Source organism: Sceloporus occidentalis, unplaced genomic scaffold (genome assembly GCF_023333645.1).
Source record: "Sceloporus occidentalis isolate IW3139 unplaced genomic scaffold, rSceOcc1.0.p SCAF_48, whole genome shotgun sequence".
Taxonomy (NCBI): Eukaryota; Metazoa; Chordata; class Lepidosauria; order Squamata; family Phrynosomatidae; genus Sceloporus; species Sceloporus occidentalis.
In genome coordinates, this window is record NW_028317028.1 from 4,567,015 (window position 1) to 4,582,796 (window position 15,782).

The window sequence follows — 15,782 nt, forward strand, 5'->3', positions numbered from 1 at the left end:
TTTTTGTCTTAGGATTCTAGAAGCCTGTTGTATGTGTAGATACTTCTACACTCCACTACCTGAATTCTCTATCACCATTAACAACACGACTATCTCTCCTACTAACCAGGCCCGATGCCTTGGGGTCATCCTTGACTCAAACCTCTCCTTCATCCCTCACATTCAGTCCCTCGCCAAATCCTGCCGCTTGCACCTAAAAAACATCTCTCGTATCCGCCCATTCCTCACCCAAGAATCCACAAAAACACTCGTTCATTCCCTTATCATTTCCCGTCTTGACTACTGCAACACTCTTCTGGTTGGCACTCCACTGTCTCGACTCTCTCCTTTACAGTCTATCCTAAATGCCGCTGCTAGGCTCATCTTCCTTGCACGTCGCTCCTCTTCTGCTTCCCCCCTCTGTGAAACCCTCCACTGGCTCCCAATTACCTTTAGAATTAAATTTAAGATCCTGGTACTGACATATAAAGCCATCCATAATACTGCTCCTCCGTACATTTCTGACCTCATTAGCAAATACTCTCCTACTCGATCCCTACGTTCCTCCCATGGGCTAAGGCTCTCCTCCTCACTCATCACCTCTTCCTTTTCCCGTCTACAAGATTTCACTCGAGCTGCCCCATATCTCTGGAATCTACTCCCAAGGAACCTTCAGCATTGTCCCTCCCTCCCAACTTTCAAGAAACATCTAAAAACCCACTTCTTCAGAGAAGCATACCATCTTAGCTGCTAGAACTTCCTTGTCATCGATACAACCCCCACAATACCTCTCACCCTTTCTCTATGCCTTATGTTTGTCACCCCATTTCCCTCTAGATTGTAAGCTTGCGAGCAGGGCTCTCTCCACCAAATGTATCGGTTTGTCTTAGTCTGTCAATTCTTGTCTTGTCATATCCCTTGAATTTATGTATTGTATTAAGCGCTGCGTAAACTGTTGGCGCTATATAAATAAAGGATAATAATAATAATAATAATAATACTTGGTAGAAAGCCACACGTATTCTCCTGGGATGAGTGAAATCCCTTTTAATCTGTATTTTTCTTTTTGGCACATTTTAATTGTTCCGCAATAGAGGCCCAGTGATCTTGTAATACTTGAAATATCTTGATATCGAAGTACCTGAATCTATGTATAGTAGCAGTGATCAGTTTTTTTAACTGCATGCCAGACAAGCAATTGTTCAGAGGGCAAGATGCTGGGTCATTAAGTATGTCTGGACCTGACCAAGTAGATGACCATCTTGTTTTTGTCCTCTCTGAAATTTCTCTTGGCGCTATCAAGATTATTGGTAATTTGCATATCTGACTTTTTCTGTTGCGCTCCTTTGGCCTAGGTCAGATTGTGCAGAAGAATTATAGAAACTGAAAGAAAAATAATGCCTGACAAAGTTGGAGTGTAATTACCAGATAAACTGTCCCCTTTTCTGTCTTGCTGTTTCCATCAATACAATTAAAACACTGTAAAAAGTCATTCTAAAGAGGCTGTTTTTTTGTGGATGCTGCAAAAGCATGACAGTAAAGTGCTTTCACTTAAACACACACTTTAATGTTCTTTGAATCCAAAAATAATCCTTCACATCTCAAATCTGTATTTAGTATAAGAGTTATGTTTGTAGTTTGAGGTCTATGGTGCGTGTGAAGTGGGGGATTGTTACAAAATTGTGTACAAAAAAATCAATTGGTCTAAACAATTGCAAATAAACATATAATTTGGATAATAGATAAAACAAGGGCTTTTTGCTATAATATAACTAGGTTATATAAATTATATATACCATACATTTTTAATTTACATAATCAAAAGTAACACTTAAATGAGAAAGAAAACACACAGATATATATATGTGTGTTTGGTTTCTTTCAAAAAGCCCTTCTAACCAACATAAAAATGTTTAACTATTTTTTTAAGAATGTGCCCATGTTAAGTGTTTTGAAGAGGACACTCTTGGCTTTTAAGGTTGGGTGTGAATCTTACTTCTTGGTAAGAAATGGTTATTTCTCAGCTTAGGAAGGAGCAGACGTAGTAGTTTAATAGTAAAATGCAAACTAAATAAACCCTCCCCCCAGAAAATAAATGCGTACTTGCCACAAATCCATGCTGTATCAAAAAAAGCTCTTAAAAATGTTCCCATTGTATTTCATATCTTGCCCGATTATAAAACGAGTTTTTTTCAGAGCAAATGCTCTGAAAAATACCCCTCGTTTTATAATCGGGGTCGTCTTATAATCAGACCTCAAATAGGTCTGACTATGAGACTAAGATCCAGATCCCCCGCAGCGATGCAGGGGACCTGGATCTTCCTCCTGTGTTATGCCCCCCCCAACTTACCGGTGCTTAGTCCGGGCAGCGTGTAGAGCTCTACGCGAATCACGTAGACAACTTCCGCTCAAGCGCGTAGAGCTCTACATGCTGCCTGGACTAAGCACCGGGGACTCGGAAGCACCGGTAAGTTTGGAGGAGGGAGAGGGAGGGAGTGTTAAATGGGGGGGGGCATAAGGCATTTCTGGAGGCAGAGTGCTCTGTGAAATGCCTTTTAACCCCCTTAATGCCACTCTGCCCCAGAAATGCCTTATACCCTCTAAATGCCACTGTGCCCCATGATATGCCTTTTGACCCTCTATATGCCACTGTGCCCTATGATATGCCTGGGGGCAGATGTGCATAACTGGGGGGGCAGGTTGAAAAAAAGGAAATAAAAACAAAAACAAAATTTTTCTCAATCATAGCTTTTATTAACAAACAATTGTTCACATAGTTTACATGAATTAACATTTACTGGTAAAACTTTTTTCCTATAGGGTCGTCTTATATTCAGGCTTTTTCTTTTTTTCATTAATTAATATTCAGATTTTGGGGGGTCGTCTTATAATCAGGGTCGTCTTACAATCGAGCAAATATGGAACTAAATACGTCTGTACTATATTAGCGCTGATGCTAAATCATTCTTAAAATACTACCAGATTTGTAGATGTGAAAGCTCTCAGTATGTTATAATTGGTTAAAAAGGGCTTTTTTCTGAGGCATAACTGATGAATACCAAATCTTTCCCACATCTCTTAATTTCTTATTAGACTTGTTTAACATTAGCGCATAGCTCGAAATGGGAGACATCAATTTAATGCGAGTGTCAAAACCAATGCCAGTGAATATTCTATCCCACGGTGCAGTTTTGCAGCTAAGTATCAAAAAAATTAATGATTTGCATGAAAACTTGTAATCGCTTCCATGTGTCCTTTATTTGTATTATGTGCATTTTTTTTAAGCCAGATCATGGAAAAAGAGTGGATCCAGTGGAACGTTTCAGTTCTTTTGCAAAATAAAACGGAACTCCAATCGCCTGTATTCTGTTTCATTAAATAAAATATTGTGTTTAACAAATTTACTAAAACTAAAGTTAGATTTATTTAGGACCTGATTTTTTTGTTTTGTTTTTAAGGTTTGTGTACTAGAAAAAGTGACCATCAAGCCAAAACTTTTTAAAGTGGTTTAGCTTAGGCTTCGGGGGTTCTTTAAGCCCCGGTGTAATGCGCAATATATGTCTGTGACATTAGTGAACATACCGTATTGTTGCTTGGCAACGGAATCTGTGGATACTGTAACATAACCAGAAAGTGAGAAATAAAATATATGTTAAGGTCAGATTCTCTTGGCTACAGATGTTCCACATATCCTATTCTCTCAGCCGCATTATTTATTTCTTGAGGGCCAACTCTTGTGCTAAGAGGTTATTTCAGAGATTGCATTTCCAAGATGAATAGTTCCATTTTCTGACAGACACCGTTTTATTTGTAGATGTGTATTTGAAAAAAGCTTTCATTAATACCTGAATACATACAGTATATGCCACTGTTTCATGGGTCTCACCAAGTCTACGGTTATCGGTGCTTGAGTTCTAAAGATGACAGTGCTCAGCTGGCAGTGTGATCCTCATAATATGTAGTGCAACAAACATGTCAAGTGCTTCTGAAAACTGTCCAGTGAGCTGTGTAGGTTATAGGTTATAGGTACCAACGGCAGAGTGAAGAACGTTTTAGAAATTGTTTTAGAACAAGATCTAAAATTATAGTGTCAGAGGCTTAGATGTAATGTAAGGAATTTTTACTTCAAAGATTGTGGATCATGCTCTTTGCATGAGTGGTAAACGTTAATGCATCGAGGGATGTTAATCTTGCATGGAATAGACATGTGTCTAACGATGAGACCAAGGACTTTTTCATGCTTGAGTCTTTACATCATGCGAAATGAGCAGATTAGATGGATGGCTGAATGGTTCTTATGTACTGTCAAATTCTGTGTTTCTAGGTCTTCAGGGTAGCCTGATCACTTCCCTGGGTTAGCATCTGCAGTGCAAGAGTGATATTGTGACCTTGCCCCTTTGCCAAACATTTTCATAGCAGTAGAAAGATGGCCAGACAGAGCAAGGTCTGTATAGCTGTTGTGACCTTTTGGACCACAGGGCTAAGTCTTTAATGCAATTTCTGCTGTGCTGTCTTTTTGCGCAAGTAATTTGAATGAAAGAATGCTGAACCCTATGCTGCATTCAAAGACTGTCTGAAATAGCTGGCATATGTAGTCACTGCCAAGGAACCAAAAAGTTACGTACCTTGTGACTGTGTGTGTTATTTATCTACATGTCCCCATTGGCATAGATGTATTTTATTTTGCATGATGTGTTCTGTATAGTAGAGGAGTTTGGTTACTTTTAACCCATCACAAGCATACAGGAGTGCTTACTGAAAATATTAAAGAGAAATAGACACATGAAAAACACTCGGAATCTTGGTTTACACCTTCTTTTTACAATCTATAAGTCTTTTCACAAATGTGTAACCTAATTTACACCCTCTAGGGAATCAGTTCTCCCCCATATTACTTAACCTAAAAGCATGTCACTTAGAGATTCATCTTGTACAATTAGTATAGGGCTCTGAAATGTTAGCTGAAAGTAATTGAAGAATCTTCAATGGAATGGAACATTTTAGTCTGTATGACTTCGGCCAAGACTGGAAGATTCAGTTTTTTGTTGGGTGACATTATTAATATTGTTATATCTCAATGTAATACTTAATTTTAAATTTGTAATAAATAAATCTGATTGCATAATTTAATCCACATAGTTTGTGTGTTAAACATCCACTCAAGCCCTATTATAAGGTTAAGTCCATAATGGAGTCCAGTGTACTTTACTGCATGCAAATTAGAACAGATATCCCATGAAGACTTTCATCTTTTCCTTGCTGCCACCACTGAAAGCAGGAAGCGTTCCTGTGCTGCGTATTTTGAACATACATGTAATTTGGTGGAATTCTGAGCTTGTACAGGACGTATGTGTTCTGCTTATAACACCTGCTTTTCAGTAGAAGTAGCCAGGGGATGAAAAACTGAAAAAGACAATATATAGATCTCTTATTTTATCTAATAACTGTAGCTGGGAACTATATGGCTGTTGTTACCATGAGACCTCCCTCAAGGGATGCGGGCAGTAAGTCCCGCTGACCTCTGTGGGTGTTTCTGCTGACATGGATGGACACACAGTTGTTTAACTGGGAAAGGGGCGAGAAGTTGGCTGCTGCCCCCGCGATTTTTCTGGTGGCAACCTGGAGAAGCAGCCAATTCCCAAGAATGCCAATAACTAAAGAATACATGCTCCAATTTGCATGTAGTAAAATGTGTTGGTGTTTATGCAAATTATGCATTAAGAAATAAGAATAGCTTGAAGACTAGACTATACTGTTTCCTGAAATAATATTTGATTATGTGCACACCATTGACTTGCAATGACACGTCCATCTCTCAGTGGCTCCTTCTAATTTCATGGCATATCCATTTTGTCATGGGTACATATGAATAAGCTCTAATTATAAGACTGAATTTTATCTTTATTTTATTTAAAATCGGTCTATATGTTATCAGTTTGTTCTTATTTATTCCATTAGAGCAAAATTCATGTTTCAAATACTTATCATGAGATCAGACTGTAGCTGACATTAAATTGAGGTGTTTGAGGTTTGCACGTCTGAAACTGAACTCTTCCATTAAGTTTCACCACATGGTAATAAAAACGCCAGCTGTGTAAGATTACTGAACAACATTTTACTAAAATACATCTGGCCCCATAATAGTAATACATTGCTGAGGTTAAATGGAGAGATTATAAAACATCAATAAAGCTCTTTATAAAATTTTAAGTATTAAGTCGATAAGAACAATGTATGAACCTTTTTTGATGTGCTCAATTGGAACCAGGGCCATATTAACAGGTGAGAAAATGTGGTAATAAAGCAAGATTTATCATTTCAGAGAAGCTCATCAAGTTTATGATTTCAAATCATTTTCATTTAATATTATTAATGTCTGATACTTTTTAACATTAATAAGTATTATAAAAAATATCTCTGTAGTTATTGCTTATTAATGATGGGACTACTGTAAATGACCTAGGATCTTATGGAAAAGAGACGGGGTGACAGGATAAGCTCTGCAAAAATAGGGGAGCGCGCAACCTTAAAAGCATAAAAGGCATAACAATTCAGATTCAGCTGATAGAATAATAATAACCAATAAGTACACAAAACAATGAGTTTACAGAGGGATAGACCCTCTGACAGTTGGCGCCGCCATCTTGTTAGTCCCTCCCATACATTTTCCTTGTGTTTTCATTCGTCGACGAAAATTGCAATGGTTTTCGTCATAGTTTTCATCCTATTAAGTTAGTTTTTATTTAGTTATTGTTTAGTTTTCGTCATGGAAAACACACAGCTGACGAAAAAAATAGTAATAGTATTCAATAGTACGAAAAAATAACTTCTTCAAACAAGTGGAAGAGGCAGCCTGTTGACTACAACTCCCATAATTCTTATAAAGAGTTTTGTTGAAAGATTCTACTGCAGACTATTTCTATTTCTAGAAACATCCCTAGTTGGAATAGGACTATTGTAACAGGCTTCCAAGCTAAACTTTTCTGCTTAACAAAGTTGGTGAGCAAGTGGCACAGCTATTTTAAAATAGATTATGGGTGACTGGAGAAAGATTAGGAAATCCAAACAGTTTCCTCATTTAAATACATTATGGAAATTTAAGCTGTCAACACAGACATGCCTATAAATATGCTAAATAGTCTCAGCGGTCTCCTGCCAAGGCATGGGGGTGGCAAAGAAAGAGGAAGGGGAAAATGTACAGAGGGAGTATGGATACACATGAGACTGGGAAGAGAAAAGTAAATAGAATATTTACGGAGGAGGAGAGTGAGAGGGTTTCAACACAGAATCTGTGAACACATTTTATGTGAGTTAACAGACTCCATTCCTATACCTTGTTTAAGAAATAATTACAGACTGACCTGTCTAATTATTCATCACCTAAATGTTTGCTCAAAAATATTTTATTTGAACAGTCTCTCCATGGTAACTTTTTGTTATATGGATTCATTATATAGATTATTTTTGTAAAGAATGACCCTGTAAGGACATAATAGGTTTATTTATTATTATTTTTTTGACACTGGTCCATTGCTTCCAGGCCAGCTACACGTACTTATTACAATTGTCCAGTATAATAGTGTAAGCCATCTGGCATCCATAGCAGTAGCTTTATTTACTGTTGCCAGGATAAAGCAACTGGAATGTGGTACTCCTGGAATTTCATCACAAATTGGGAAAGTCTTGCTGCTGGGGGTATGTGCTCTGAAATTGCAAAAACCTACATTTAGAATGTTGAATTGTAAGCAATGACTAGGAGCATCCTATGTTTTTTCCTCAAGTCAGGAAAGATTCTCCAGTCTTGAGGGAGTATGGGGGGTCTATGCCTCTTTCCTCTATCTCTACCTTTACATTGCTTTGATCAGGGTTCCTCAAACTTGGGCTTGGGACCCACTACTGGATTGTGGGCGGCTGGTCACTGGATAGTGAGCACTACACTGTACAAAATCATTTAACTCTAAAACACACAGAATTTATGAGGTAGTTAATTATAAATAAGCATCAGATTCTTCTGATTTATTACTGTTTCACTGATTCCAAGTATGTATTAATGTGCCACTTGAGAGGGTTTGCCCTGTGGGTTATAAATTACCTCCCATGTTAGCACTTTAATAAGGTCATGAGTGCGTATGATATTAGCGTACTGGGTCATGAAAAAAAGTTTCAAGAACACCAGCTGATATAGTGTAGTAACCTGGAATATGATGATGTATCTTGGTGCTCAGCACCACAAAAGAGTCACTAATGGAGATAAGTATGGAGATAAGTATAGAAAGAAGCACTAGGACCTGCTTCCCCTTTGCCTGCGATGATCTATGGCTATGTAATTTTAACTCTGTATGAATCAAAATGGTAATAAAATGTAAATCATGGAGACATAAATTGTGTTCTTATGCTTTCTCTGTCTTTCATTGTTATCCAGGGGAGAAGCTTGGTTGTATCGTTATTACTACAACAGTGGTGTCTTGTGTGGTAATCTAGGGTTATGATGTTCAGAGTTTAGAATTTCTATAATTAACAAGTAATTAGCATATTGACACCGGATATCACTGAACATTGTGATAGGTTTTGTAACGTAAAAACATCTGGCTGTAAATGGCTGAAGTTTGACAACACAGCTATTAGTATTGTTTAAAAGTCAAAGTTTAACATTGTGTATGGAGAGATTCTAACAATTGTATTGAGCTTCAGGCCTCAAGGGCCACATGCTTGCCAGGTTTTTTTTCTAAAAATGTTTTGAAGGCGATACAGTGTTGTTGGATAACATGGTAATTAGAGAATTTAGATGTTTAGAGAAATTTTATGTTATTTGTGTTATTATTTCTGGGTTTTTTTCAATTACCATTCTCTTGACACACCAAAAAATCTGTTAAATATCTGGTCAATTTGTAACAGAACAGCTATAAATTATTACATTTCTCTTATCTAAACAAGTAGCTTTTCAACTTCAAAATCATGCTTCTTTCCTGTACCATGGCTGCTTCTCTGTACCTGGCAGGTGGCACCACAGGCCTACTACACATGCAATGAATTTTCTCCAAGTAAGCCAGGAGAGACAATCATACACTACCTTGTTGAACAGGCTAGTAATCTAAAAAGGCAGAACTAAGAGGCTCCGTAGTATAGGCGCGGGCATACATCTGAACTTGAGCCATATAAGTGAAAGGACCCAACAGTAAGACTCTGATGAGTGAGAAGAGACTTAGATGGACTTGTATGTGTAGTAGATATAAAGTATAATGTTATTTATTTATCTCCTCTATCTTACAGGGTTAAAGCAGCACTCGGTGCTAAAGTTTTAGCTGTGAGAGTTGATGACCCTGAACAGTGGGTAGTACAGAAACAGATCGAACATGGTGAGAAGCACACAATGGCTACGCTAGTCTGTGTGCGCCAGGGTCCTTTGTTCCAGAACAGGTATGTTATTCCTACAGCAAACAAAAGATGCCTTGGTGTAACCAGTTAAACAAAAACACTGACTTCCAACACATACTGCATCTGAAGCTTCCAGACAATATCCAGTTTCTCAATATTTATTACAAAAAAACAAGATATTGTTTGCTTTATTGTTCAAGTCATTTGCTACAGTTGATATTTGAAATGTGCAGTGTGTTTATTCTTCAACTTGAATCAATGTATATGTGGAACATACTTTTACAACATGTGTATTGTCCTAAGGTATGATTGTCCTTTCAAAGCACACAGCACTATAAAAAACAATAGGAAAATAAGAACACATTTGAAAAATATTCAGATCATGCACCCCCTTAAAAAGGTATTTTAGAATAACTGCTACCAATACATAACCGAAAGTAATCAGGGCCACCTTTAATATTGATTGAACAACAGGCAAGCATTTGCTTGACCCCCCCGCTCCCCAACATGCATGCCCTTCACCACACAAAAAAAAACAAAAACAAAATTACTTGCCACACTGACTCGGAGGAGACAGTACATACTTCCTTTCTTCTGACCCTAGTGTGACTCTGCGTAAAATGTGCTCATGTCACACGTGAGGGGGCAGGGGATCAGTACAATACTATGCCACTCTCAAGATTGTAAGCTTGCGAGCAGGGCTTTCTTCACCTAATGTATCAGTTAGTCTGTATATTCTAGTCTTGTCATACCGCTTGAATATATGTATTGTAAGAAATGTAAGAATGTCAATTGTAGTTCAAATATAGATAAAAAACAACACATGGAAACCCAGCATTACAGGTATAGAGCAACTGAATAAGACATACAAACCCTGTATTTGCAGGTATAGATTGAAGAAATAACACATGAAAACATAGCATTGCAGGTATAGATCACATGTAAACTCAGCATTGAAAGTATAGATCAAATAAATAATTCTTGTCTGTGCCATCTATGTCCCCAAAGATTTTGTCTGTGTAATCTTTGTCCCCTAACATTTTGTCTGTGTCATATTTGCCCCAAACAGCCTGTCTGTGCCATATTTGCCCCAAACAGTCTGCCTATGCCACCTTTTTCCCCAAACATCCTTTCTGTGTGTGTCATATTTGCCCCCAAACAGCCTGTCTATACCACCTTTTCCCCCAAACAGCCTTTCTGTGTCATCTTTGAATCCAAACAGCCTGCTTGTGCCACCTTTGCCCCCAAATAACCTGCTTGTGCCATCTCTGTGCCCCCAAACACATCCATGCTAACACATACACTTACGCAAACACACACTTATACATATATATACATACAGTACAAACATACTCATTCACACATACTCATTCATACTCAAAGTGTACACTTTTGGTGGAAGGGTATAATGTTGGCAGTTTCTTTACTGTATAACTCCATTACAAAAGCATTTTATATTGTGGTCATTTAATTCATTAAGTGCTTTAAGAGCACATGGATACAATACATGGCCAGTTGCAGTAATGGTTAACCTCTCCATTGAACTCTGTATTCTTTGGCAGATAAACATTTTCCATTAAAGACTGTTATGCTTGATCTCTGTTGGTCTTGGGAATTTCATATCTAATTCATGCCTGTAAATCATTCACAACCCATGCTACAGAAGCCAACTAAGTGTCTATTACATAATAACCAAGAGACTCAGCGTGGTAGGCCTGCCTGTAGAGGAATATGACGCTTCAGTTAACTGTCCTCAAACTAAAGGCTTGCCTGTCTCATTGCACCAGGCTCATTAAATGCATGTGGAATGTGTTTTGAAAAGAAATTGCTTATTCCACTGATAATAGCTGAAGTTACAGTTAATAATTTTATTGAGCTCTCTGCAGATGAAATATGTTCCTTAAAGAAGTGGTCTTTAAAAAAGAGAAACATAGTTTAACAAATTGCAGTGGTTCAGGTTCACAAAACAGTTCATGTTTTTAAATGTCTGAGTTCCTGGACTTTATAAAAAGCTGATAACTGATGCTGTATTCCTTTGGAAATAGGTTTCTGTCTTTATAACATTTGTTTCTAAATAAGTAAGGCAGTTGGTCACACATAGTTGGCCTAAGTGTGGTTTCCTGCAAGTCAAATATCTTTTTCTAAGCTTGTTACTCTTCCAGCCTTTGGTCATGAATATTCCATTGGATATGATCAGTAGGTATTTGGTAAGATTGGGAAAGCATACCTTGCAAATGTGCCAGGATTATACAGAAAGTCATGATCCGGCAGAAGAGTTTCAGTCTTTTGTTGCCCCAACTAAAATAGATATAATAAATGGTATACATTACCAGAGTTTACATCAGAAATTTTCAGGTCCAGCATCCACTTAGGACCCTGTCCCTCACCCTGTCATGGCAGAACATGTCAATTCTCAAAGGTACTCTTCATGTAAAAAAAAATGCCCACCTCTTTTCTTCCTTTCTCTCCTTTAACCCCCATGTTAAAAAAAAAGGTTGGAGTGTGGGGAAATGCACAGTGTGGGACTGTGTAGACCAGACTGTGTACCCTGACGCTGGCATATAGGTGGTCAAAAGGCATATCATGGGACAGAGTGGCATATAGGGGGGTCTTTCACCCTCTGTCTTTCACTATGGTGAGTGTTTGCAGGTTAGTTGTATATCTGACCTCACTATTCATTATAAAGCATCCCCTACAAGAAGGGCTGTGCTGGCCATGCATAGTTAAATAAGAGAGATCTTTCTAAGTTACCTGTACAGTAGTGCACGGCCAACTTGGGTGAAAGTGAAATCAGTTAATATGTTTAGTTCTGCTGCAAACTCCCAGAATATAATACAGCAAGGTTGTCCAACCTGCGGCCCTCCAGCTGCTGAATCACTACATCTCCCATACTCCTCTGCCAGCCATTGAGCTGAAAGAGTATTATGGGAGATGTAGTCCTGCAGCAGCTGGAGGGCTGCAGGTTGGACAGCCCTGTAAACAGGGAAAATAAAAAATGTCGGTGCGCTAAGCTAGTCTCAGGCTCAAATAATACAAATGTATAATATGAGGCCTACCAAACAGTGTGAGCATGCTGCAAATACAGTGAGTTGGCTGTACAATGTATACAAAAAACAAAATACTGTCTGCGCTTCTCACCCTAATAAAGTTGGCTACCAATACACCTTTATGCATGTTTAAATTATGAACCCTTGTTCTAACATTTCTCCTTCAAAATAAACTTTAACTTTGCTAAATCCTTTTGTGTATTTTAATATTGTTGTCTCTCTCCTTCAAGCTACTGAGGTCCTATAGTCTTTCCTGATATTTTTACCTGCAAACCATTTACCATTTTAGTAACAGTCTAATGAACTATCTCAAAAAAATGTCAATAACCCTCTGGAGATGGGAAACTCCAGAACTGTACATAACACTCTAAGTGAGAGAGCTTTACGGAGCCATAACCACCTTCCTCTTCTTGCTCCTGGTAACTCTGTCAATGCAGACCAGCACATTGCTTGCTTCTCCTGATGCTTTACTGCATTGCCTCCTTAAATTGCATTGCCTGCTTTATAAAAGAGCTAAGATATACCAAAGCCACAACCAAGTGTTTGCAAACACTTCCGTAAATTACCGGTAAGTTGTGTTGTTGAGGAGGGCTACATTTTACATTTAAATGCAAAAAAATGAATATTGGAGTTGTGGCAATACCCTTTTCTTTAACGGACCAAGATTTAGTTTATAGGATATGCTTTCAATGGTATATTGGCAAAAGAAGATGGTTATGCTGAAAAAACGTTTAAAAAAATGAAATGTTAGTCTAATAAAAAGGTATGAGCTACATTTTTTGCAGCTGCAAATCTTTCACCCACCATTTCCCAGCATGCCTCACTATAAAAAGAAAATAGCTAAACAACACCAAGGCCACAGGAAGAAAAATGAATAACTAGGGGAAAAAAGAAAGGTTAAACCCACATAGTGCCAGAGGGGACCATTTTCTAGATCATGTGTATTTTTTTGTACTTTAAAAAGCCTTCCTAGTATATTTCCAGTCTAGACAAAATTGTTATTTTTTTCTTTTCAGCTATTGGAATTTACATAATTTAATTAATCTGAAAGTATTAAAAATGTATCACACAAAAGGAAGAGCCGAAGTGCTAATTAACTAAAGTTGTGTCTTCTCAATATAATTTAACAGATATGTATGAAACTGTGAAAAGTCTGCTAATGGAAGCTGTGTTACTGTTAACAGCTTTAATTCAATAGTTTAATAAAACATACACAAGGCAAATACTTGATAATACTTTAAGAGTTTTCATCAAGCTTAAATATTATGATTTTGGTTTAATAGATTTCAAAGTTCCAAGATAAAGGTATCGTTCTTTATTTAAGTCACCGGCTTTATTGGCTTTAGTTCTTTCTAGCTGTACCTGAACTAGTGATCAGTAAACCGTGAAAATAATGTACGTTTACAATGACATTTAGTTTCAAAACACTTTGAAAAGAGATTCATGGTCTAATTGAATCCTGATGAGCAGTTAAGGAAATAATATGTGCATAAAAGTAGGGTATGTAATATTTTGCATGACCTTTGAGAAACTGCTTGGTCTGTAAAAAAAAACTAAACAAAAAAAAGCTGTGTAATGGTTAGATATAAAACTAAGTTGTAATGGAGTACACTGTGTAGAACCTCTACCGGGAAATATTTCTTATATACAGAAACTTGAAACACCTCAGCTTAAAACCTTGAAATCTTTAGTAGTAATAGTAATAATAATGCCATTAACATCAGTGTGAGATGGTGCAAAATAAGTTGCCCCTTCCAATTGAAGCTATTTATCTTAGCTTCGCAATACCTTAGAGAGTAGAAGGCCACTTCATAGAGTGTTGACAAGCTCCAATTATATGGCGCATGCTTCAATGGGCCAGACCTTTTCATGTTCTCATATTCCAGATGGGAGAAACTTTGTTAGGGCATTGTGCTACTTGTATCTTGCTTCTTTTATTTAGCACAGTACAGAAGGATGGAAAAGAGCATGGTTATGGTAGTACCTGGTATCCAATGGGATGGAAAGCTGACTCCCTATAAACATTTATTAGGACATTAAAAACAATACAAGAAAACAAAACAAAACTCCAGGACCTCATTCATTACTACAGCAGGATGCCAAAACGAAAGATACCATTTGAGGCTCTTGCCAAACTGGATTCCATTAGCTTTATATATCATACTCCATTATTTATCAAACAGAACGGGGTAGTAAAAGTGCCATTCCCAACTGGTAAGTACTGTAGGGTGTTATGTAAAAAGAGCAGTTCTGGTACAAAAGTGGTAAGTTGCACCAGCTGACGGGAACGCTGCGTTGGGTGACGTGATTACACCATTTATACCATTTTCTACCAGAATTTTTTTTTTTATACACAGCCCCCTTAAAGATTGTTGCGAACTATAGAAACTCTTTCACAAAAGCACATAAGCAGCAATGCGAATACTGTCAAGAGCTGATACTATAGTTGTCTAGATTACAAAAAAATAACACTTTTTATTCATTACCTCTATAGAAATGTCTATTTTCCTTCCTTTATTTAACGGTATATGTATATATATTTATATATATATATATATATATATATATACACACATACACACACTTCACATATGTAACAATATCTTTTGTAGCTAATTATTTTAACACGGCTTGCAAAATGAATATAAAGTTAAATAGAAACAAACAATGATCACATATTAAAGTTTGTGTCTTTTGTGCATTGTCACAATCAGGCTGCGGCTAATAGCCTTGCAATAAAAGAATTAAGCATCTTGTGCATGTGAATCCAGCAGATTTTAGCCTGGGATGTTGTGTTATTTTGATTTTGTTTAATCCCTCTTTGGAGAGACAGACTTTTACAAGTTCTCTCTGCATGAATGTTCTCCATTTAAATCATGTTGCTTCATTGAATCCCTGTTCTTTTTCTTCTGCATGCCATAAACATGGTTGCTTTGTCTTTTTCTGCTGTGAATTTTACTGTAACTTCAGTCACGTATATTTAAGAGGTGGCTATTGTTTGATATTTTGCTTGAAAAGCTAAACAAACTGAAACACAAACTGTTTTGGACACTAATAATGATGTAAACAATATTCCAACAATAAAACATTGCAGATGGTGGCTTTCATGTTCTGTAATCACGTTTTTGGGCTGTTTGCGTCTGAGACATGTGGAGTATGATGTCGAAACCATGGAGCAAAGCTGCAAACCACCACACATATTATCCTTAAAATAACGATATTTTGACAAAATCTCATTTACAGTTTCTGTTGAAAGATGATTTAAGACATGAACATGATCCATATGTTTTTCTTCCAAATTCTGTATTAACACAAAGTTCACACAAATACATCACACCTTAAGGTCTCCCTAGGTTTTATTTATAAATAAAATATGTTCTA

At 37.2% G+C, this 15,782-nt stretch overlaps 1 protein-coding gene across 1 annotated transcript in view; it reads left to right on the forward strand.

The window, feature by feature from the left end:
- Positions 1-15,782, forward strand: part of TMEM132B (transmembrane protein 132B) — a 206,118-nt gene that overhangs the window by 43,619 nt on the left and 146,717 nt on the right. The window contains exon 2 of the mRNA XM_089491063.1: positions 9,250-9,396. Within this exon, the coding sequence (XP_089347189.1) occupies positions 9,250-9,396 (147 nt within the window). The remainder of the gene's footprint in view (positions 1-9,249; positions 9,397-15,782) is intronic.